The 25,679-nt window shown below is 34.7% G+C and overlaps 1 protein-coding gene across 4 annotated transcripts in view; it reads right to left on the bottom strand.

Annotated features, from left to right (window-relative positions):
• COG6 (component of oligomeric golgi complex 6) overlaps positions 1-25,679 on the bottom strand; it is a 138,961-nt gene that overhangs the window by 54,731 nt on the left and 58,551 nt on the right. For 2 of the 4 annotated variants that reach the window (XM_032150734.2, XM_032150737.1), the window contains exons 14-19: positions 17,886-18,017; positions 17,426-17,593; positions 13,852-13,959; positions 12,733-12,786; positions 9,755-9,834; positions 5,137-5,271 (exon numbers count right to left, since the gene is read on the bottom strand). In XM_032150734.2, the coding sequence (XP_032006625.2) occupies positions 5,137-5,271; positions 9,755-9,834; positions 12,733-12,786; positions 13,852-13,959; positions 17,426-17,593; positions 17,886-18,017 (677 nt within the window). The remainder of the gene's footprint in view (positions 1-5,136; positions 5,272-9,754; positions 9,835-12,732; positions 12,787-13,851; positions 13,960-17,425; positions 17,594-17,885; positions 18,018-25,679) is intronic. The other 2 variants (XM_032150736.2, XM_032150735.2) reach the window with 1 other exon arrangement.

Below are 25,679 nucleotides of genomic sequence, written 5' to 3'. Positions count from 1 at the left end.
ATGCAGTGATCCCTGTGGGCCTTGGGCAAGACCCAGTGCTATGCTTGCTTTGGATCTCACCCAGCACAGTACCAGTGGTGGTGCCACAAAGAGGCATGTATCACCACTCCCCCAGCTCCAAGGCAGCTCAGTACAGAGAGGAAGACTATTTGCTTGGGGGAAAGTAAGGGAAGAGAACAAGAGTCTACCCCTGGTAATCCAGGAAGTTCTCCTGGATCTCACCCAAGACCACCAATATAGTACCCTCATTGAGTCTGCAAGAGCCACAGGGCTTGAGGTGCTCCCTAATGTAGATATGGCTGCAGTGACCAAAGACTTAATTCACAAGTCCCCTTGAATACTTGGAAAGCCTTCATAAGAAGGGCAGGTATAAGGCCCAGACTATGAAGACTATAACACCCACCTCTTCAATGCCCAGACACTGATGAACATCTACAAACATCAACACCATCCAGGAAAACATGACTTCCCCAAACAAATTAAACAAGGCACCAGTGACCAACCCCAGAGTGACAGACATATGTGACCTTTCAGACAGAGAAATCATAATAGTTGTGCCGAGGAAGTGCAAACAAATTCAAGATAACACAAGGAAGAAATTCAGAATCTTGTTTTTTGTTTTTTTGAAATGGAGTTTTGCTCTTGTTGCCCAAGCTGGAGTGCAATGGCATGATCGTGGCTCACCGTAACCTCTGCCTCCCAGGTTCAAGCGATTCTCCTGCCTCAGTCTCCCAAGTAGCTGGGATTACAGGCATGCACCACCACGCCTGGCTAATTTTGTATTTTTAGTAGACACAAGGTTTCTCCATGTTGGTTAGGCTGGTCTTGAACTCCTGACCTCAGGTGATCCAACTGTCTCGGCCTCCCAAAGTGCTGGGATTACAGGCATGAGCCACTGCGCCCGGCCAAAATTCAGAACCTTATCAGATAACTTTAACAAAGAGCTTGAAATAATCAAAAAGAATCAAGCAGAAAGTCCAAAGCTGAAAAATACAAGTGACATGCTAAAGAATGCATCAGTCTCTTAGCTGCAGAATTAACCAAACAGAAGAAAGAACTACTGAGCTTGAAGACAGGATATTTGAAAATACACAGTGAGAGGAGACAAAAGAAAAAGGAATAAAAAAAAATGAAGCACATATACAAGATCTAGAAAATAGCCTCCAGGAAGCAAATCCAAGAGTTGCTGGCCTTAAAGAGGAGGCAGAGAGAGATTAGTGTAGAAAGTCTATTTGATGGGATAACAGAGAACTTCCTGAACCTAGAGAAAGATATCAATATTCAAGTACAAGAAGGTTACAGACCACCAAGCAGATGTAATCCAAATAAGGCTACCTCAAGACCTTTAATAATTAAACTCCCAAAGGCCAAGAAAAAGAATGTAAAAGCAGCAAGAGAAAAGAAACAACTTACAAAGGAGCTCCAATACTTCTGGCAGCAGACTTTTCAGTGGAAACCTTACAGGCCAAGAGAGAGTGGCATGACACATTTAAAGTGCTGAAGGAAAAAAAAAACTTTTATCTTAGAATACCAAATCCAGTGAAAAGATCTTATAAACATGAAGGACAAATAAAGGCTTTCCCAGACCAAAAAAAAAAAAAAAAGGACTTCATCAACACCACATCTATCCTACAAGAAATGCTAAAGAGAGCTCTTCAATCTGAAAGAAAAGGACATTAATGAGCAATAAGAAATCATCTGAAGGAACTAAACACACTGGTAATACTAGGTACACAGAAAAACACAGAATATTGTAAACTGTAACCATGGTGTGTAAACTACTCATATCTTGAGTAGATAGAATAAAAAGATGAACCTATCAAAAATAACTACAGTAACATTTCAAGTGACAGACAGTATAATAAATATAAAGTAGAAAAAACAAATATTTGAAAGCAGGGCGATGAAGTTGAAGGGTAAAGAGTTTTTATTAGTTTTCTCTTGGCTTGTTTGTTTACACAATCAATGTTAAGTTGTTGTCAGTTTAAAATAATGCAGTATAAGATATTATTTGGAAGCTTCATGGTAACCTCAAGTCAAAAAAACATACAACAGATATACAAAAAATAAAAAGAAATTAAAATATACCACCAGAGAAAATCACCTTCACTAAAAAAGAGACAGGAAAGAAGGAAAGAAGGAAGTGAAAATCACAGAACAACAAGAAAGCAAATTTTTAAATGGCAGTGTAAGTCCTTATCAGTAATAACACAATGTAAATGGACTATGGTCTCCAATCAAAAGTCACAGAGTGGTTGAATGGATTAAAAAAACAAGACCCAAAGATCTGTTGCCTACAAAAAAAATACTTCATTACAAAAGCAGACATAGACTGAAAAAAAGAGAGATAGAAAAAGATACTCTATGCCAGTGGAAACAAACAAAAAAATAGGAGTAGCTATACTTATTTATATCAGAAAAAATATATTTGAAGGCAAACATAAAAAGAGACAAGTTCAGTATATAATGATAAAGGGGTAAATTCAGCAAGAGGATATAACAATTGTAAATATATATGCACCCAACATTGGAGCACCCAGATATACAAAGCAAGCATTATTAGAGATAATGAGAGAGACAGACCCCAAAACAATAATAGCTGGAGGCTTCAACCCTCTACTTTCAGCACTGGACAGACTTCCCAGAGAGAAAATTAAAAAAGAAATGTTGGACTTAATCTACACTACAGACCAAATGCACCTAATCAATATTTGTAGAGTATTTCATCCAGTGGCTGCAGAATAAACATTTTCACTTCAGCACATAGATCATTCTCAAGGACAGACCATATGTTAGGACACAATAAAAGTCCATAAAATTTTTTTAAAACGAAATTATATCAAGTATCTTCTCTGACCACAATGGAATAAAACTACAAATCAATAACAAGAATAATTTTAGAAACTATACAAACACATGGAAATTTAACAATATGTTCCTGAATAACCAGTGGGCCAATGAAGAAATTAAGAAGGAAATTTAAAAATTTATTGAAACAACTGAAAATGGAAACAACATACCAAAACCAATGGGATACAGCAAAAGCAGTACTAAAAGGAAAGTTTGTAGCTGTAAGTGCCTACAAAAAAAGTAGAAAAGCTTCAAATAAACAACCTAATGATATATTTTAAAGAACTAGAAAAGCAAGAAGAAACCAAACCCAAAATTAGTAGAAGAAAATAAAGATCAGAGCGGAAATATACGAAATTGAAACAAAAGTACAAAAGAGTGATGAAACAAAAGGTGATTTTTTGAATAGACAAAATTGACAAACCTTTAGCCAGACTAAGAAAAGAACCAGAAGATCCAAATAAATAAAATCAGAGATGAAAAAGGAGACATCACAGCCAATACCCCAGAAATTCAAAGGCTCATTACAGGCTACTAAGAGCAACTATAAGCTTAGAAGAAATGAATAAATTCCTAGACACATGTAATCTGCCAAGACTGAACCATGAAGAAACTCAAAACCTGAAGAGACCAATTAACAAGTAATGAGATCAAAGCCATAATAAAAAGTCTCTCAGCAAACAAAAAGCCAGGAACTGATGGCTTCACTTCTGAATTTTACCAAATGGTTAAAGAAGAACTAATGCTAATTCTACTTAAACTATTCCAAGAAATAGAGGAGAGGGGAATACTTTCACGTTCATTCTATGAGGCCAGTATTTAAATTAACCCTGATATCAAAACCAAAGACAGATTAAGAAAAAAAAAAAGTACAACAAAAATACAGGCCAATATCCCTGATGAGCATTGATGTAAAAATTCTCAAAATAATAGAGAAAAGCATAGAAAATGATTTTAAAGAATTCTTCCTTTTTGGCCAGGCACAGTGGCTCACACCTGTAATCCCAGCACTTTGGTAGGACGAGGTGGGTGGATCACAAGGTCAGGAGTTTGAGATCAGTCGGGCCAACATGGTGAAACCCCGTCTCTACTAAAAATACAAAAATTAGCCGGGCACATTGGCAGGTGTCCATATTCCCACCTACTCAGGAGGCTGAGGCAGAAGAGTTGCTTGAACCCAGGGTGCAGAGGTTGCAGTGAGCCAAGATCGTGCCACTCCACTCCAGCCTGGGTGACACAGCAAGATTCCGTCTCAAAAAAAAAAAAAAAAAAGAATTCTTTCTTTTTGTACACATTTCTTATGTGCATTATGCTGGGGATAAACCTTCTCTACTTTCGTTTATTTCAAAACATTTATTTCACTTTCAGTTTGAAAGACACTTTTTTTTTTTTGATCGATCATTTAAAGTTGACGTTTCTATACTTAGCTTTTTAAAGGTGATGATATTCTACTGTGTTCTGGTCTGCGCTGTTTCTAACAAGAAGTCAGTAATGCCATTGTTCCCTGCAAATGTCTTTAAAAATTTTTCTCTTTATCACTGGTTTTCAATAATTTGATTATGGTATGCTTTGGTATTTAATTTCTTGGGTCTGAGGGTCCTTATTTGCCATAACATTTAGAAAAAATTCCCCTTTTATTCAAATTTTTCTGCTTCAATTACACTGTGATATCTAATTATACAGGTTAGACTGCTTAGTATTATCACACAATCCTCTAAGACTCCATCTATTTTCCAGCCTTTTAATTTTTTTTCTATCTGTGCTTCAGTTTCTATTGTCCTCTCTTCAAGTTAACTGATCTTTCCCTCTGAAGTGTTCAACTGGCCTATAAGCCAATCCAGTGAATTTTTCATTTTATATACCGCATCTCTGAGTTCTAAAATTCTAATTTTGTAAAGTCCCCTATCCTCTCAGGGTCATGTTTTCCTTTAAATTCTTGAACATATTTTTAACAGCTTTTTAAAACACCTTATCTGCTAATTCTGTAAACTTTACCATTTGTAAGTATGTTTCTACTGACTGATTTTTTTCTCTAGGTTTGGCTCATATTTTCCTGCTTCCTCACTGCAATAGCATTTTATCACATGCTTAGCATTATAGATGTTAACACTGTTGATTGTCTGTAACTGTCATCTTTAAGTATGTTATGTTTTGTTCCGGAAGGCAGTTAATTTAATTACAGATCAAGTTGATAATTTAGAGGCTTGATTTTAAGCTTAATTAGTATGAATCTAAAGTAGCTCTGATAGTTAATTTTAAGGGTTAACTTGACTGGATAAGGGATACCTAGTTAGTTGATAAAGCATAATTTCCGGGTGTGTCTGTGAGGGTGTTTCCACAGGAGATTGGCATGCAAGTTGGAAGACTGAGTGAAGAATATTCACCATCAATGGGGCGGGCTCCATCCAATCAGCTGAAGGCCTGAATGGAACAAAAAGGCAGAGGAACAGCAAATTGCTCTTTTTCTCTCCTGCAGCTAAAGATACTCTTTCTTTTCTTTCCCTTGACATAAGAATTCCAGGTTCTCCAGCCTTTGGAGATTAACCCTGCTTTTAAGGTTTGGACTTTCTGAGGTCTCTAAAGCATTCAGTTCACAGCTGTCCAGTAGTTCTTTTCCTGGTAGAATTTTTTAAAAATTTTACCCCAAACTTGCTTTATTTTTGTCTATATGGATATTCCTGATAGTACAGGTGAATAAAAGAAGGTAGTTAAAAGAAAAAAATATATTCAATTTCTTTAAAAAAAATTACTCCATTATAGGTACATGCTTTATTTCTAGCATATTATTTCTATAATGGAGGAAAAACCTTGAATAAAAGAGTTATCAAAACTTACTCATTTTCCCATATGTTCACTTTAGGAAGCATCTGCATTCTCTTTATTTCTTAAGTTATTATGGAAGTAACTGTGACTCAATAAGCAAAGATTTGTTGAGAACATTTTATATATGCACAACTGTGGTTTCTGTAGTCCAAACTCTATTTTTGTATTGCTATAAGGTGAATATTGGAGATTTTGCATTGAAAATAGAACAAGAAGCTTCAAATTCACTCCAAAGGGAAGAATTCTTTAAAACCATTTTCTTTCTCTATTCTTTTCCCTATTTCCTATACCACCTTGTTTCCTAGCTATTTAAATATATTCAATAGCTTATTCCAAGGCTGACGTGCTAAATCAAAATCTCCTTTGAAAGTCAATCAAACTAAGACAAGACAAGAAAAAGGGAGACATGGGTTATAGGTGTCCCAAAGGTATTGCAACTATGAAGATAAAGTTCAGGAGAAGAGAATATGAAAAAACCAAAAACAGATAGTAGGCGCGCAATTTAAAAATTTGCTTTAGGCCGGGAGTACTATCGAGCCTGTAACCCCAGCACTTTGGGAGGTCAAGGCAGGCGGATAATTTGACGTCAGGAGTTCGAGACCAGCCTGGCCAACATGGTGAGGCCCCATCTCTACTAAAATTACAAAAATCAGCCAGGCGTAGTGGCATGCACCTGTAGTCCCAACTACTCAGGAAGCTAAAGCAGGAGAATCACTTGAACCCAGGAGATGGAGGCTGTAGTGAGCCAAGATCACGCCACTGCACTCCAACCTGGGTGACAGTGCCAGACTCTGTCTCAAAAAAATAAAAATAAGAAAATCTCCTTTAATGTTAAAATCTTTTGTTTTTTTGAGATGGATTCTTGCTCTGTCACCCAGGCTGGAGTGCAGTGGCGCGATCTTGGCTCACTGCAACCTCCACCTCCTGGGTTCAAGTGATTCTCCTGCCTCAGCCTCCTAAGTAGCTGGGACTACAGGCATGCACCACCACACCAAGCTAATTTTTGTATTTTTAGTAGAGACAGAGTTTCACCATATTGGCCAGGCTGGTCTTGAACTCCTGACCTCATGATCTGCCTGCCTCGACCTCCCAAAGTGCTGGGATTACAGGCGTTCAGTGAACCACCACACCCGGCCTGATGTTAAATCTTAAATGTGTAAAATGCCCTATATTTTCAAAGCAATCCTGATTTGAAAATAAGTAGCTAAATTTATACCATAATTTCTGTTCATCTAAACAAATACTGAAAATCATGTTGCAGATCACATTTAATTTTCGAATACTTTGCAAATAACATTTAAAAACATTTCTGAATGAAAACAGAGGTAAATAGGTACTAAGAAATTTCAAATTCTTGTTTGTAGTATTAATACTTATATAAATAATATGCATATCTCAATTTTAAATGTCATTATAAATAGTAAGAATTCATAATAGGATGTTAGGCACATATCAAAAAATAATTTAAAAAACTAAATTAAAAATTCACATTTAAAAAAAAAGTACCAAAACTTGTTCATTTGTCTGATAATAAAATAAAGTTTGCATTGTTACCGTTGGACAATAGGACAATAAAAGTAAATGAGAAACTAAAATATTCTCTTCAATAATGGAAGACAAACATTTAATTTCAAAAATGATTTAAGCTTAGGAAATTTGACAAGTTTCTGAGGCAAAGGACTCAAACAGATCTATGTACAATACTCAATCCCACTGCTGGTTCAACAGCTTTTTTAAACTATTACCAAGACTAAGAAAGAAAAATAAAATTTTAGAAGAGCCTAAGAATGTATAATTTTGAAATTTTGTGGAATGCTGCCAAACTCCTCTTTGAAAAGATTGTACTAATTTATACTCTCATTCAAAAAAGTGTGAAAATGCCCATTTTCTCAGACCTGTTCCATTAATATGTAATCAATGTTTTATTGTCAGCAGTCTGATAGATAAAAGTTCTCATTGTTGTTTCAGTTTGCATTATTTGATAATTACTATTTCCTCACATATTTACTTGCCATTTCCATTACTTCCGTGAGTTGTTCAAATATTCAGTGCCTGTTTTTCTACAATTTGTATGAATTTATAGGATCTTACTATATATTAAGGATAATATATTAAGAATAATTTATGTTACATATTTTGCAAATATTTTTCCATATTATTGTTTATATTTTAACTTATATTATCTTTTTCTGTAAAAACCTTAAAATGTTACAGAGCCAAATCTGTCCATCTGTTTCCTTTACAGCAGCAGTTCCCAGTGTTTTTGGCAGCAGGGACTGGTTTTGGGGAAGACAATTTTTCCGTGGACAAGAAGTTGGGGGATGGTTGTGGGATGAAACTCTTCCATCTCATAAGGAGCACACAACCTAGATCCTTCCAGGCACAGTTCACAGTAGGGTTCGTGCTCCCAACAGGCCACAGACTGGGGTCCCTGGCCCGGGGTTGGGGACCCCTGCTTCACAGCATCTGAGCTACATGTCATCTTTTAAAGTACATTAAAATCTCTCTTCAATCATTATATTATGAAAAAAATAACAGTATATTTCACATGTAGTGACACGGCTAACAACATTCAAATATTATGTACTGAGACACGGTTAAGTTAAAAAGAATTACAGGTATTCAGTTAAAAATTTAATAATTTAAGAAGCACATTGGCCAGGCACAGTGGCTCACGCCTGTAATCCCCGCACTTTGGGAGGCTGAGGCGGGTGGATCACGAGGTCAGGAGTTCAAGAACAGCCTGGCCAATATGGTGACACCCCCATCTCTACTAAAAATACAAAAATTAGCCAGGTGTGGAGGTGGGCACCTGTACTCCCAGTTACTCGGGAGGTTGAGGCAGGAGAATCGCTTGAACCCGGGAGGCAGAGATTGCACTGAGCCAAGATCACTGCACTCTAGCCTGGGCGACAGAGCAAGACTCCATCTCAAAAAAAAAAAAAAAAAAAAAAAGAAGCACATACAAACAACCTGAGTCACAGCATAACAGTTTCTTTGGTAATCTCTTAAGTCTTTGGAATTCTGGTTATGTAAATAGTATAATATCTTTTAGGATAATACAACATAAAGGTCACAAAAAAACATTAAATTCATTTACTCTAGTCACTCACCTAAAAAGGAACTTCCCTAACTCTGTGTCTGAGAAAAAGAAAAAAAAAAAATGGTCCATCGATTTCCAGCCAATTCTAACTGATACCAAATTCTGCATGGTGAATTAAAAAGCTGCTTCTTTGCTCTATTTTCTGCTGTAGTTCTATGCTCAAGAACAGAAAATAAGTATATCACCTCTATAACGTTACATTCTTTTAGATATCTGAAATGTTTTCTTCAATAGTTCTCTCCTTACTGTACATTTCAATGTAAATATTTGTTTGCATGTTTAACTGACCTGTTAGGTTATAAGCTCCATGAAAACAGTGCAAATGTCTTTTAAGCCTTAACTCCTAGTGCCTGTTATGTAGAAAACACTTACTGCACTGCTGTTTGAATAGAAAGAAAAAAAAATGTGTAGATAATGTTGCCTAATTTCTTACCTATAGACAATTTTGCCAATATTTTTCTTAAAATCAAGAAAGATCATATAATCTCTCTGTTTCTTCTAATTGTTATATTCTAATATTTTAATGTAGGATTTGGTGTCCTGAATACATTCCTGATAAATGATATTGAGTAATTTTATATCTACAGAAAACTACCTTAGATTCAAAATAGTCTATAAATCAGTTCATCTGCATTGCATAATGAATATATTATTGATTTTCCATAACGTATTCAACATTATTCTGACATGTTTGTTAACATAAGGGAATTTGGTATTACAGCTAATATAGCTTCAATTATATTCAAAGTAATTTTAACAATCATGTGCTAATTATTTTGGAGTGACATATAGACATGGAATAAGTACAGACATGTTCAGATCTCATCCTTTGGCATGCCAAGGCAGAAGAAAGGTTGAGAACTATAGATTTTCAATGGTAACTTGTCTATTCTTGAAAATAATTTTTTTCCAAAAAATGTACTTGATATTTAAAAATATGTGAATCTTTACCAACTACTTGGGACCAAAAATACTTACTTCACTGTGGCACTTAGAAGAAAGTTCAGCTGTGGTATTAATAGGTTGTCTGGGGCTGACAGATAACGATCAAACTGAACCTAAATGAAACAGAGAAATACAAAATATAAAGTACATATATGTGCTAACAAACATCTCAAATATAAACATCTCTTTTAAGAATTAAATACTTGAGAAAAATTCCATACTCTAAATAACTAGAGTGTTCAAATTGTGTATTTCCTAAACATTCTAACTAAAACTCCCTAAAACTGTCAAATCTGTAATATAGTCAATATTAGCAATACTTACTTTTAAAATCCTGAATCCAAACCATTCATTTTAGTCTTCCTCACAAAGCTTTTAAGTAATAATATTAACAAGAAATAAAGTCATCAGGTTTCAGGTCTACCTGTTTCTTGATTTTACTATATTTGTTCATTAATGCATTCATTAGTGCAACTAATACCTACCATTGAAAAGGTACTATATTAAGTAATGGAAGTATAAAAATGAGCGAAAAAAGGATAGTCCCTAGCTTCACAGAGCTTATGGCCTAGCAAGAGAGGTGTTAAACAGATAATAATATAAATAAATATATAATTACAAACTTTGTTAAATGCTATTAAGGAACAAAACAAGGTACTATAAAGCATAAATCAAGGACCAAGTCTGTGGATTTGGCAAAAGCATCTCTCAGGGAAGGACATTTAAAGTGAAACCTTAAAGATGAATATACATTAAGTAAGTGGATTGATGGGTGGGGAGTTGAGGGAGAGGAGACAGCATGAAGACTTGAGGTGGGAAGGACAACAGTTAAGTAGAGATCATGTAGGACTGGTATGCTTATTTAAGGATTTTAATTATTTTAAAAGCACTAGTAAACCATTGAATTTAAGTAAGGGAGAAATCTGATTTAAGTTTTAAGTAGCTAAATCTGGGCATAGGAAGACAGAATGGAAGACTGCAATAATAGATGCAAAGACACCAATTAGGTACCTTAGGTACCTACTGCAGCATTTTTAGACTATAGGGGCAATCAAGGTGAAAGAAGTAAAGATATTTGAGAACCATCAGGACTTGGTTACTGATAGAATAAAGGGATGGACTCCCAGATTTTGGATATGTATAAATTAATTCACCATATTATCATAACACATAACTGTAATCTTCATTCATTTATTTGCGTAGTAGCTGCACCCCTTACTAGATCATATCTGTTTTCATCCCAATTCTTAGTATGATGCCTAGAAAACAGCAGAAACTCGGTTAATAACTATTTAAATGATAAATGGATAGAAGGTCTTACAATTTTCTGAGTTAATAATGCCTGGAAGAGGACTTAGGTTTAGGGTGGAATGCACAGAGTTAGTTTTGGACATGCTGAATTGAAGTGCCCTAGGAACCCCTAAACGGAGACAACAAATGGTTGTATATAATCACGTATTAAATACAAAACTCAAGCAAGATTTGTTTCTTTAGAGACATCGTATATTCATATTCACTTTAATTGTTTTGAAAATTAACACCAGGAACATGAAGAATTTTTAATGGCATTTCAAATATTTTATGAGTTGTATTACAGACTGGATATGTGTCAAGAGAGAAGGAGAAACAGAGGAAGGGAACACACATTTGGTACTAACTAATGTTACAGATCTAAGTGTGAGCATAGATCTTCATTTTTGGGGGGTTAATACCTTGAAGTGGAATTGTACTGGATAGTATGGTGAGTGTATATATAACTTCCTAAAAAACTTATATCTTTTAATGAATCTAAAATTCACTTTCATCTATTTTTATTTAAACTTTTTAATATCGAATTTTCTTTGCATTTCTAATTTTTGCTATGTTTTTGTTTTATATATAGAAGTTATAACTGTTGCTTCTATATAGTGTCTTTTATCACGACATAATGTTTCTTATTTGTCGCATTCAGTCTTTTTAAATTCTACTTTATCTAATAATCATATAGATAGCTCTACCTTCTTCTTTGCATTTGTTAGGTATCTTATGGGCCTATCCTTTTGTTTTCAGTTAAATTGAGTTCTGGAAGATAATATATAGGAAAGCCTTGGCATCAAAAATTGTTGGAAAATTTATAAACCTTCCTAGAGGACTATCTATGAAAGTCAGGCCATTGTGGTAGTGAGTATATGTGAGTATTTTAAATACTTAGGATCACTAGTTTAGTACAGTAGTTAAACCCACAAGCTCTGTAGGCCAACTTCCTGGATTGAATGGGGATGTCATGAGGATTAAAGAGTTAATACATGAAAAGCACTTGCTATGCTAATGTTAATGGCTGTTGTTGTTCTTTGTTATTATTATTACTATTACTAGTAGTACTATCATAAAACTTCCAAAAGGGATCATTCCTATGAGGGATAGAGCTATATGACTTAAATATCATACAATGAATGGCTATGCATATGAATACTATGCATATGAGGAAAGTATATATATTTAAGACACAGAAACACACTACAACAAGTAGTGATCATGCAAAAAGGAAGGTACAAGATCTTCACCTGAAAAGAAGGAAGGTAATAAAGTGGAAATTCAGTGAGTCTCAAACTAAAGAGTAACATACTGTTTTAAGAGTGGAATCTAATTTCGATTTTCATGTCAGGAACTTAAAACGAAGGATCAAGGTAGTAACAAGTTTATAATGATATACAGCCTAATTTCTTCATATCTGTCATTCCTGTTTCTCACTTAAATTAGGAATAAAACTCTAAAAATAAAGAGTAAACAGTAATCCTAAACAGTAACGATGAGACTATCAGAGCATAGTGGAACACTACTATGAATGTAAGACTTGGCCAGAACTGCTCAATTAAAGGAATACAGGCCCAGTCATTATTATTGGACCCAATGTTAATACAGCATATCAAGAGATAAAAAGTGTCACCCAGAATGAAATTATCACACAGCAAAAAATGAAGACTATTGATCCATAAGGAAATCTAAATTAAAATGTTTTATTATACACTTACCATTGCAGCCTTCAGTGTCACAGAATCTAGGTTGGGCATATTAGCTAAACAGCCCTATTTAAAAAAAAAAAAAAAAAGCAGATCCAATACGTAAAAAAGGAGATATACACTTCATTTCACTTACTGAATATAGTCCATTAGTGCACTGCCCAAATTTGGAAAATCATTTAGCTTATTTCCAAAGAACTCAAGTGTAATTTCTTCAATCTCAATAAGATCAGGGACTATGATTTGTTGGAGGGAGCAAGAGGTGCTCAAGTTTATTAACAACAGAAATATCATGATACTTTAAGTTCACTCATATGCAAGAAAATGAAGGCAATGAAGCACTGGAAGATGCCAGTGACACATGGAGGCTTAAACAGTTTCACTTTGATACTTTTAGAAAGTACAGAAAGGCAGCAAAAATGGTTCCTACTGGTAGAATTTGCTTACTACTTCGGCAAAGAAAAAATTGAAAAGTTGTGTTTTAAGAGCTTCATTTAAGAGTTTCTGGGCCATAACATAGTCTTCATGTTAATGCCATTTGAATGAGTTCTTTGCTTTCTTAAGAAAGATGGTTTACATGGTTTTCTGAGGTTCCCACCACTCCTTTATTTCTACTAGGGTTCTATAATTTAACAAGATCATATGCTGGCCCCAGAAGTGACTACCTTCTCAAAGTAATGGGCAACAATTTGCTAAATTAAAAAGAAGATGACTGCTATTTATACAGTAATCTGCGCATTCAATTAACTAATAGTGATATAGGAATCTGAAAAATTTACTAGTATGAATATTCTTTAGACATTTTATAATACTAATTTTTGTATATTTTCATTACTTTTAACAAAAACTATTTTTAATAAAAAGGATTGTTAATACTGTGGGGCACTCTACCATATTTTAGGAAGTCATCTAAGAACTATGCGTGTATTATGTCTTAAGAACAGCCCTATGACACAGATACTATTATTACCCCCAATCCACAGGTAAGGAAACAGATACAGAAAAATAAGTCACTTTCCCAGGAAAACATAGCTAATAGGTGGTAGAGCCAAGAATCCAGAGCGCAGCTCTAGAAGCCATACTCTAAACTGGCATGTTCTTAGAATTAGGAAGGAACATCTATGCACTTACCTGTTCAGGTTTATGTTGCTGTACAGTGTTATAGATGTAACTCAAGCCTACCCTAGTTAAAACATAAGAGGCTTGCTCATTTATAAGTGTGTCCAAATGTGCTTCGATCTAAAATAAAACACAAAGAAAACATTTTACAAGAAGAATGACACTGACGAGAGTAGATGCAGTGCCTTGCATTGGCACTGATGATGAGGCACAGGGATCACCTCTGTAACAAAGCCTCTTTCTTCCCCCAAACAGTAAGTCTTTCTATGAAAGGGGGAAAAAATCTTACTTTAAAAATTATAAACAAGGAAGATTCTAGGACTATCCTCCAGTCACAAAATTTGGGTCGTTTCTCAGCTCTTTAAAAAGCTGGTAATAAACAAAACACAAACAAAAAACACTAGTAAACAACAACAGTATAAAATAAAATAGGAAGAATTGCGAGATGAGGGCCTGATGTTCCTGACCTCCTGTCCTCCTCATGCTCCCAACTTTCTAGACTGACTTAACAAATCAAATATACCATCTAGAGAAGCCTAGAGGAAATCCCATTACAGCTCAGGTAGTAAATTCTCCTGAGGATAAGGCAGGTCTGTGACAAGCAGGGAAGAGCTGAGGGCCCAGTAGAAACTTAACTAAAGATTTCAGGTTCAGGAACTGCCTAAGAAGATGCAGCTAACAGATGTGAGTAGTATGGGCTCCCTAGCTTTGTGCTATTTTGGGGGACTCCAACTAATGCTAATGGAGATAAAAACCACAGAAGAGAACTACCTTGATGGGTTGAAACATTCCCTGGTGAGAAAACGCTTGCTCTTCTTTTTTTTTTTGCCAGTACAATCCTGAGTCTAGAGGTCTTCCTTCTATTCCTCACCAGAATGTTCCCCCAGATTTTACCAGTTTGCTTGCTAATGACACAGTACACTGTCAACTACGATATCTGTTACCATCTAAATGATTGCCATTTTCAAAGCAACTCCAGTAGCTCTGCTCTTCCCCCTAAAAAACTTAGAAGTGATTTAAAAGAGGTGAGGAAGCTAAAAGAAAGCCCTTGTGAATAATCAGAACAAGTATGGTTTCTTTCCTGAGGCAACACTACTGAAAGACATAAAGTACAAATGCTCAAGGAAGTACAATTAGAGCCCTTACTTGCGGGATTTACTAGAAACCAAAGAAAAACAAAGTGTGCAAAGGTAAACACTTAATGAAGGTGAAAAAGAGTTACTGCTAAGCATCAAATCAGCGATCTGAAAGAAAAATGGAAGGAAAGTAATACAGAGCAAATATCAAAGAAATAGATCAAAGTAAAGAGATTTAAAAAGAAATTAGAGGGCAGATCCATAAGATAAAACCAACCAAGGACAGGGGCTTGAAAATATAAAAAGTAACACATAGAAAAGTGACGATTAAAGAAATAGAACTCTTTACTAAGCAAAAGAAAGGTTTGAATCTTTACATTGAAATGGTTCTCCAAAGTCCAAGATGCAAATAATTTTTAAAAAGAGACATACCAAAAATACTCTGGGAAAACATATCAACTCAAAGGAAAATCCCTGTAAGTTTCCAGATGAAGGGACTAGATTACTAAAAACAAAAGAATTGGACTAGCCTGGACTCCTTGCTTGAAACACTGGAAGAAGCTATATAAGAGTGGGAAAAAAATAATAGGTTATTGGTAGTAAACGTCCTAAAATCAAGAATCCTTTACCCAACGAGGTAAAATTGTTTTTGTTTTTTTTTTTGTAAAATTGTTACTTTGGAGAAATGTGATAAACCACACCTCCACACATCCACACCCTTGTATTGTCCTCTATCACACTGAATCCAGGCTGTTCTATGTGGCCAGTCTTGGCTGACAGCAGACTGACAAGCATAATGCAAGAATAGGCCAATAAGCACTTCCACACTGTGATTTGTCCACTTAGAATACCCACTCAAGGGGTCTGCCAGTGGGGTCTGAAAGGGCACTGGGAAAATTGCTAGTGGAGTCTGGAGAAAGGGGAACCTGAATTATCTGCTGACAGAACAATTACTGAAAATGCTGCCAGGACTAACAAAGATCTGGCTCAAGAGATTTCTGGAGGATGTTGAAACACATGTAAAAGTCCAGTTGACACATCCAAAGGTGGCAAAAATAAACAAGGACATAGATAACGTGAATAAACTAATAAGCTCAATTTAGCACACAGACCAAGAAGAATTTTACCATGCATAAAATGGCTATGGAACACATAAGAAACATAGATAATTGGTGATAAAGCAAATTGATAAACACCTGACATATCTTAACATCTTAAGATTTAGATAAATGTCAGGGATTTGGGCTTGACTTAGTGACAAATACAGAAAAATGTGACATTTCTTAAGTAAAAATGTTATTAATTCCACAGAAAATGAAAAAGTTATCCAAGAAAGGTAAATTAACCATTCTTCATTACATGGCTCACTCACCAATAATGTTTACATAGTAATAATAATTTAACAAAGCATTGATCTAACCAAAATTTATAATATAGCTACATTGGGAGGATGGGAAAACTCTAAGTATGACCATATTCTTATCCAGGGGAGTTGGGGGAGTAGCAGTAGATAACTAAATTTTCATTGTTCATTTCATTTCACAATGTATTAGATTATATCTAATTTAATACATTAGATATAAAACTAAAAAAATCTATAAGTAGAAATACACATAACTGTTTAGAATTACAAATATAAATACCAAAAGAAGCAACTATAAAAACTGAAAGAAATTGTGCTTTTGAGGGAGAAATGAGAAAGAGATGTTCAGGGTGGAGAGGATGGTACACTGGTGGCTTTTCATAAGAAGTTCTGTAGAATTATTTGAACTTAAACCACGAATATGGAAAATTCTGATATATTTATTTTAAAATAAAAAACTAAAAATTAGAAAATATAAATTTAGATATATCAAAACTTATTCCTATACCCACTGTCAAACTATTGATATATGTGTGATAGCACAGAACATTCAGAGTTGTTTTTTCAAAAAACAGTATATTTACCAATAATCACTGCTTAAAATTGGAATCCAACTATCTACTAAATTTTACAACTGGCTTTGTTTTAGTCATCATATACACTCTTAAGTGATAACCATTTGCTTTATAGGACTCAAGAACTCAAGTGATTGGTATAGCAATTTGTAATGTTTTGCCTAACACTGGTTTACACATAGATAAAAATATATCTGTCCTCTGTAACACATTTTGCATTAACTATGCAGCTTGAAAAATATAGCATATTATTCGCAGTTCAGAAACTAAAATCCGCATACAGAATAACTGTTTAAATTAATCAGAAAAGCTTCAATCTACTATCACATACTATGCTATGATCAAGTATTTTAAACACTACACATTCTGGTTCCTCTAAAGCTGAAAACTGAAATACTGAATTTGTGTGTGTGTGTGTGTGTTGCGTATGTGCGTGTGTGTCCTTTCATCAGATGATATCAAGGGATCTATAGGAATTAGGTCATTAAAATTAGTTAAACCAATAACTTAAAGCTATCACATAGAGAAAAAGATTCAATCATAGTAAATAGTTATTTTATAGAAAAATTTACCTGAAACTGTAGCATTTCCAGACGTCTGTCAGTGAATTCAAATAGAGCTAATGTTGTCTTCATCATATATAGTGAATTGACCATGAAAGTGGCCATGTCAGCTGTGCCTAAATTGCTGGCTGATACAGTACACATCTGTAGGAGAGGATCCAAGACACATGATAAAACCTACAAATGAAAAATAAAATGAATTCTTTATTTCTCATTCACTGATATGGTTTTGGGTTAATGATACTTAATGCCAAACTAATTGGAAGGAAGCCAATTTATAGAAGCACATAGGAAAAGATTAAACATAAATCAATGCTTTTTAAGTTATGAGAACTGGTTTAATATTTGATGGAAAATAAACAGTAAGAAAGGGACTGTCAAAGTATATGAATTACAAAATTCCAGAACTGAAACAGAGTGTACAATAGAAGAGCAAAAAACAATCATTAAAAATGAATTTATAACATACCTGCACAAAGTCAGCTTGACGAGCATCTAATGGTACAACTGAAGAATCGTGAGATGCTAAAACTTCACGCAGCAACATGAGTGTCTGATTTAGTGCAGAACTTGGTCCAAGATCAGGTGGTGGGAGTTCAACCTAAAATAAGAGATGATTTACCCACTCCTTATACTTTTTCCACTAAATTTTAATGTATAAATATAAGTTCACAGTAAAAAAAAAAATAAAAGTTATAAAGCACAGACTCACACATTAGAAACCTATAATTTATCAATAGCTTACTGTGAACTATATTAACAGCACACAAAGTGAGAGAAAAGTTTTTTGTCAGCTTATCTCAGAATATGTCACCTTGTACTCTAAAATTCAAAAAATTAATTTGAAAAGTTAGTGTTCAATTGAATTGTAGAATTGTATTTTAATATGGATTTAAAATGGCCTACTGTTTTATTTTTTAGCCCAAATCATAAGAAAAAAGCAGTCCATAGACCCGCACTATCCCAACTATAATATAATTGAGAAACGTCATAGGTTAGGGGTTCAGGAATTGACAGTTCAACAAGCACCCTAGGAGTCTCTCAAGAAGGTAACCCATGGGTCCCACATTTTGAAAATCACTTCACAGAAACAGTATAACATTACCATTAATATCTTGGGCTCTAGAGTTAAACACATTAAGTTCAAATCTTGGATCTATCACTTACTAGTTGTGTAATCTTCAGCAAGTTACTTAACTTTTCAGAGGTTCAGAGGGACTCTGTAAATATTAAATGAGATTGTTGCATGGCTGAGTAACATGCCTTGCACTTACTAAATAGAACGTATGCCAAGTTCACTATCCTTATTTGGTGGCACCATGATACATAAAAAGAAGTGCCTATGAATTTCTTTAAAAATGTTTCAGAATACTTACAATGTTAATAAAGTAACATTTTGTAAATTTTTAAAAAATAGCACTTAGAAGACAATGTAAGAGACTATATCCTAGTGGCAGGTAGGCAGAAAGGTGTAAGAATTTTCAAATATCGGCGTTTATTATAAGATTGTTTCATGTAGAAAGTTAATACATAAGTGACATCACCAGGAATAGCAAAGTAAGCACGTCCAAAAATACTCTCTCCTTCATAAAAACAAGAACAAAAAAATCATATAACATGCAAACAAACAAGAAAATATAGTCCATGCACAGCATGCACAGCAAAACACCTCAATAGAAACATTCTCTGAAGTCCAGATGTTAGATTTACTAGACAAAGACTTTAAACAAGCTATTTTAGATATGTTCAAAGACTGAAGAAAATCGTGTCTGAAGAACTAAAGTATGAAAACAATGTCTCACCAAATGGAGAATATCAATAAAGAGACAGGAATGATAAAATATAACCAAAGAGAAATTCTGGAGTCAAAAAGTACATAACTGAAATGAAAAATTCACTATAGGGTTTTTTTGTTTGTTTTTGTTTTTTGTTTTTTGACAGGGTCTTTCTCTGTCACTCAGGATAAAGTGCAGTGGTGCAATCACAGCTCACTGCAGCCTTGACCTCCCATGCTCGAGTGATCATCCCACCTCAGTCTCCCAAGTATTAACAGCTAGGACTGCAGGCACATGCCACCAAGCCTGGCTAATTTTCTTTTTTGTAGAGATGGTAGTCTTGCTATGTTGCCCAGGCTGGTCTCAAACTCCAGGGCTCAAGTGATCCTCTTGCCTTGGCCTCCCAAAATGCTATGATTACAGGTGTGAACTGCTGTGCTTGGCCTTACAGCAGATTTGAGCAGGTGGAATAAATAATCAGTGAACTTAAAGACAGGAACTAAAAGATTATTAGTCTGAGAAACAGAAAGAAAAAGAATTAAAAAAAATGAACAGAACATCAGAGATAAGACACCATTTAACAATGTAAGTATAAAGGGGAATCTCAGAAGGAAAGAACAAAGAAAAAAAGGCAGTGAAGAAACAATGACAGAAAGCTTACCCATTTTGATTTTAAAAAACACTAATCAACATCCAAGAAGCGAACTGACCCCCCAGAAGGATAAACTCAAGAGACCTACAGTAACACACGTCATAATCAAACTGTCAAAAGACAGATAATCCTGAAAGCAACTAGAAAGAAATAACTCACTATGAACAAGGATTTATGACAAGATCAATAGCTGATTTCTTATCAGAAAACATGCAGGCCAGAAGCCTGCATATTGGATGACATATTCACAGGCTGAAATAAACTGTCAACCAAGTATTTCAAATTCAGCAAAACTATTCTTCAAGAATAAAGGAGAAATTAAGACATTCCAAATAAAGGCAAAAATTCTTCACTAGCATACCTGTCCTACAAGAATACTAAGGAAAACTGGACACTAGAAAGTAACTTGATCCACATAAAGAAATAGAGCACTGGTCAAGGCTCCAACAAAGATAACTATAAAAGACAGTTTTAATGTATTTTTTGTTCATAACTCTAATTTAAAAGAAAACTGTATAAGGCAATAATTATAAGTCTATGTTGATGGGCATACAATGTAATAAGATTTAACTGTATTAATAATGGCATAAAGGAAGAGGAGAATGGAGCTATACAGGAGCAAAGTTTTTGTATACTATTCAAAGTATGTTGTTATAAATTAAGATGCTAATTGTAATTCCCAGGACACCACTCAGGAAATATAACTAACCCTATACCCACATACATATATGTTTAAATAAGGGAATTAAATTAGTAGACTAGAAAATATCTACTCAATGTAAAAGAAGTAACAGGGACACAGAGAAAAAAAATCATTTAAGACATACAGAAAACAAAAGGGCAAATTGCAGACATAAATCCTACTCTACCCTCAATTAAATTAAGTGTAAATGGATTAAACATGACAATCAAAAAGCAGAGACTAGCAGATTAATTTGAAAAATCACACCATGTACCAACTATATGCCAACTTCAAGAGACATAGTTTTAAGACAAAAATAAATTAGATGTAAAAGGACATAAAAAGATACACCTTGCAAACAATAACTGAAAGAAAGCTAGATTAAATTAGCTACACTAATATACTAATTATCAGACACAACAGACTTTAAAACAAAAATTATTACTAGAAATAAAGGATATCTGATAATGATAAAAAGGTCAATCCATCAAGAAAATAAAATAATTATGAACATATATGCACCCAACAAAAAAGCCCCAAAACACATAAAGCCAAAACTTACAAAATTGAAGGAAAATATTTCTTGGGTGAAGAGACACATATTTCAAGTTCCACAGTTTCTTCAGTTTTGTCTCCTTTTCTTTCATTAAATTCAAATAAATGTGAACTTAAAAAAACCCTCCAGAATATGATCTTATCTTCACAAAAGTATTCTATTTATCGTTCCTACTTAAAATGATATCTAGACTGTTGTTAAACTGATTATAATAAAGTTAACTAATGTTATTTCCAAGGGGGTTTTAAAAAAATTTTCATCTTTGTGCTCTTCTCCATGGTTTAAACTATGTATAAATATATGCATATCAGTTTTACAAAATTAATAGAGTGATCTCTGCCCCCTAAAAGAAACTACCAACTACCAAGCAGTTAATAACAGTTAATTCAGGGTGACAGGATGTAGATGAGTGTTATTTTCTTCTTTGTGCTTCCATTTGTTTTTAAAATAAATATACATTTAATAGAAATCAACACTCATAATTCCAAAAATTTAAATATAAAGCTATTCTATATACGTGCATGCAATACATAATATAAACTGAACAGAAGATACTCAAAAATTTTTTCAGTGGAATCTTTGGCTTAGTACAAATCAGAAAGATCTGCTAGCATTCTAATAGCTATAATATAGAAATAGACAGCTATAGAAACCAGAGCAAACACGTTATGTTTCAGTTCCCAATACCTTTCATAAACAGAAAAAAAAAAAATTTAACAAATCATCCAGAGAACCTAGATGAGGAGTACAGCTCTAGTAGAACTACAAACCTTGTATGATTAAGAACCTAAATGTTTAATGTGTAATTTTCTCTTCTGAGTTATAAACTATAATATATAGTATGTGTGTGTGTGTGTACATATATATATATATAGAGAGAGAGAGAGAGAGAGAGTATATATAGTGTCTTTTGGAAGCAACAAATCTTAAAAAAAATTTTTTTTAATTTTAATAGCTTTTGGTGTACAAGTGGTTTCTGGTTACATGGATGATTGTACTGTGGGAAAGTCTGAGATTTTAGTGCACCCATCATCCAAGTAGTGTATATCGTGCCCAATATGTAATTTTTTATCCCTCACTCCTCATCCTCTCCCCCTTCTGAGTCTCCATAGTACATTATATCACTCTGTGTGCCTTTGTGTACCCATAGCTTAGCTCCCACTTATAAGTAAGAACATACAGTTTTTCGTTTCCTATTCCTGAGTTGTTTCACTTAGAATAATGGCCTCCTGCTCCATTCAAGTTGTTGCAATTTCTTTATCGACTGATTGGTTGATGGGCACTTAGGTTGGTTCCATATCTTTACAACTGCAACTGTGCTGCAATAAACACATGTGTGCAAGTGTCTTTTTGATATAATGACTTCTATTCCTTTGGGTAGATACCCAGCAGTGGGATTGCTGGATTGAATGGTAGATCTTTTAGTTATTTAAGAAATCTTCCTACTGTTTTCCATAGAGGTTGTACTAATTTACATTCCCACCAGCAGTATATAAGCATTCCCTTTCACCATGTCCACACCAATATGTTTTTTTTTTGTTTCACTTTTTAGTAATGGCCATTCTTACAGGAGTAAGGTAGTGTCTCACTGTGGTTTTAATTTGCATTTCCTTGATTAGTGATGTTGAGCATTTTTTCGTATGTTTGTTAGCCATCTGTATATCTTCTTTTGAGAAATGGCTGTTCATCTCATTTGCCCACTTTTTGATGGGATTATTTGCTTTTTTCTTGCTGATTTGTTTGTGGTCCTTGTATTCTGGATATCAGTCCTTTTTCAGATACGTAGTTTGCGAGTATTTTCTCTGTGGGTTGTGTGTTTCCTCTGATGGTTATTTCTTTGGCTATACAGAAGCATTTTAGTTTAATTAGGTCCCTTTTATTTATTTTTATTTTTGTTGCACTTGGAAGCAATAAATCTTAAAAAAAAAAAACTTTCAAAAATTAACACAAGAGATTTTTAATTGCCAAACAAAACAGAAGACCAATGATGTAAAACTTACACACTGATGGGAGAAAGCTGAAAGGAAATTTTTTTCTCCCTTGAAATAAGGTCTTTAAGGAGTTTAAATTTAAGGCTAAAGTCACACTTTGCCATAGTTAGAGTTGATGGTAAATCATTGCAAGTGAGTGCTACTTGAACTCAAGTCATTCAGCAAACTGCCATTCTATGAGGTGCTTTTACACACATCCATTAGATCGGCAACAAGGTAAGAACCACACTTCTAAGGCTAAGTGAAAATTATGGCAGTTTTTTAGATAAACAAACTTTGTGACTATAAAATCCTGTAGCAGAATAACAGAAAGAAAATCTAAGGAGGAGAAATAGCTCACTTTTGTCACTTTAATTTTGTAAAATTCATTCCTAATGGTTAAATTTTGTAAGAGACAAGTCTATATTTCTTTTTTTTTTGAGATGGAGTCTCACTCTGTTGCCTAGGCTGGAGTGCAGTGGCACGATCTTGGCTCACTGCAAGCTCCGCCTCCCGGGTTCATGCCATTCTCCTGCCTCGGCCTCCTGAGTAGCTGGGACTACAGGCGCCTGCCACCATGCCCAGCTAATTTTTTTGTATTTTTAGTAGAGACGGGGTTTCACCTTGTTAGCCAGGATGGTCTTGATCTCCTGACCTCGTGATCCACCCGCCTCGGCCTCCCAAAGTGCTGGGATTACAGGCATGAGCCACCGCACCCTGCCAAGTCTATATTTCTTTTGAAGTCCCTCCAGTGCATTCTTGCACTTACTTTATACTAACCATAATCTCCCTTAGGGAAGAGACCCTCTTTACTATGTCTTTCATATCTCCATATAAGGCTGTGGGGGCCAAACACTAGAATTAAGTGGGCTTTGTTATTTAGAGAGCCTAAAACAAGTAGTAGCAACCATTAGAAAAAAACAATTTATGAACTTCATGTAAAACAATAATAGTAATACAGAAATTCCTATAAGCTTTAAGCTGTGTAGAAAATCCAAGTTTATTCACACTCCACTTCCTTGGAAACCAGTCAGCACCAGTAAGTGAGTGGCAGATGCATCCTCAGAGTGATATGACTGGGAGAAAGAGGTGTTAATATTATCACTGCTACTTATGCCAGGACTTGAGCTATTCATAGAAATCTTACATACTGACAGAAAGTTGAAGAAAATGTGAACTTTTGCCTTACAAATAAAGATTTCCCTCTTTCTTATTCTGTATGTTTGACTTTTGCCTCTATTTCTGTCATGATCTTAAACTCTCAAAAATCTTAACTAGAGTTGTAACCTGACATTGGCCACATGACACTTTGCTGAGTATCTACAGCAGGCATGCAAGTACTTGCTCAGGCAGGTAAGCTTTGTTGTAAACATGGCCACATTACTTCCAAATACCTATATCATGGATATGTACCACTAACCTAAGCACGCTCATGTGAATGAATGGATACAAAATAACTGGTTATATTCAAAGCATACTCCCTTAGGGACAATAAGCAAACACCTTTGCTTGTTTTTAAATCCAAAGTACAAGACTACTAAAATGACATGTGAGAATGTCTACTTCAAATAGATTAGATTCCTTATTTCAGGCACATATCTTCTTAACTGCTCTATCTTTCACAATGTTTTAAGCATAATGGATATCAATAAAAACTGTTGACTATGGTCACTTACATTCAATTTATGTTCCTGCAGCATAGTTACAACATAAAACATATACATATACTACTATATATTTAATCAATTGTTTTGAAATACCAAGGGACTAAACAGTAAGTCATTTCTTAGTAAGCCTCTGGACAATAAACATGTTCCAACAGTACTATGAGGGAATGTTTTGGCATTATAAATGCTATTTAATACGGAAAATGAACCAAAATAATTCATCTAAAACTGGCTTCTGCGTGGAAGAATGGGATCCATAAGTACAGCATTAAAGATGTTTCCAAAAAAAAGAATTAACATTTTATTAAGCCCCAATATGTTAAATGAAAAATGCAAGATACACATCAGGGCTGGGCATGGTGGCTCATGCCTGTAGTCTCAGCACTTTGGGAGGCCGAGGCGGGCAGATCACCTGAGGTCAGGAGTTCGAGGCCAACCTGGCCAATATGGCGAAACCCCGTCTCTACTAAAAATACAAAAATTAGCTGGGCATGGTGGCACATACCTGTAATTGCAGCTACTCGGGAGGCTGAGGCAGGAGAATTGCTTGAACCCAAGAGGTGGAGGTTGTCGTGAGGTGAGATTGCACCACTGCACTCCAGCCTGGGCCACAGAGCGAGACTTCTTGAGGCCTTCTTCAAGTTTACATAAAGCATCCTTTCTTCCTAAATGTTTTGCTACATTGAAATTTTGCTAGCTAATTTTATATGCTTGTGACTCATATGCTTTAAACTTTTCAAACTGGTGATTCTTACATGTTACAGGTGGAGAAGGAAGGCAGACATCTTTAAGAATATCATTGAGTTTACCATTTGTTTTTCAAAAAAAAAAAGATAAACATGGAAAATTACAGAAACAATTATAGATTAATAGAAGCCCACTCATGGGCTCCAATGTAATCTCAAACACAAGTAAAATTAGATATATTGTTTTATAAGTTAAGATTTTTTAAAACACAGAA

The sequence above is a fragment of the Hylobates moloch genome, unplaced genomic scaffold (genome assembly GCF_009828535.3).
Source record: "Hylobates moloch isolate HMO894 unplaced genomic scaffold, HMol_V3 SCAFFOLD_4, whole genome shotgun sequence".
NCBI classification, from domain to species: Eukaryota; Metazoa; Chordata; class Mammalia; order Primates; family Hylobatidae; genus Hylobates; species Hylobates moloch.
This window is presented reverse-complemented; position numbering and strand designations above follow the sequence as displayed.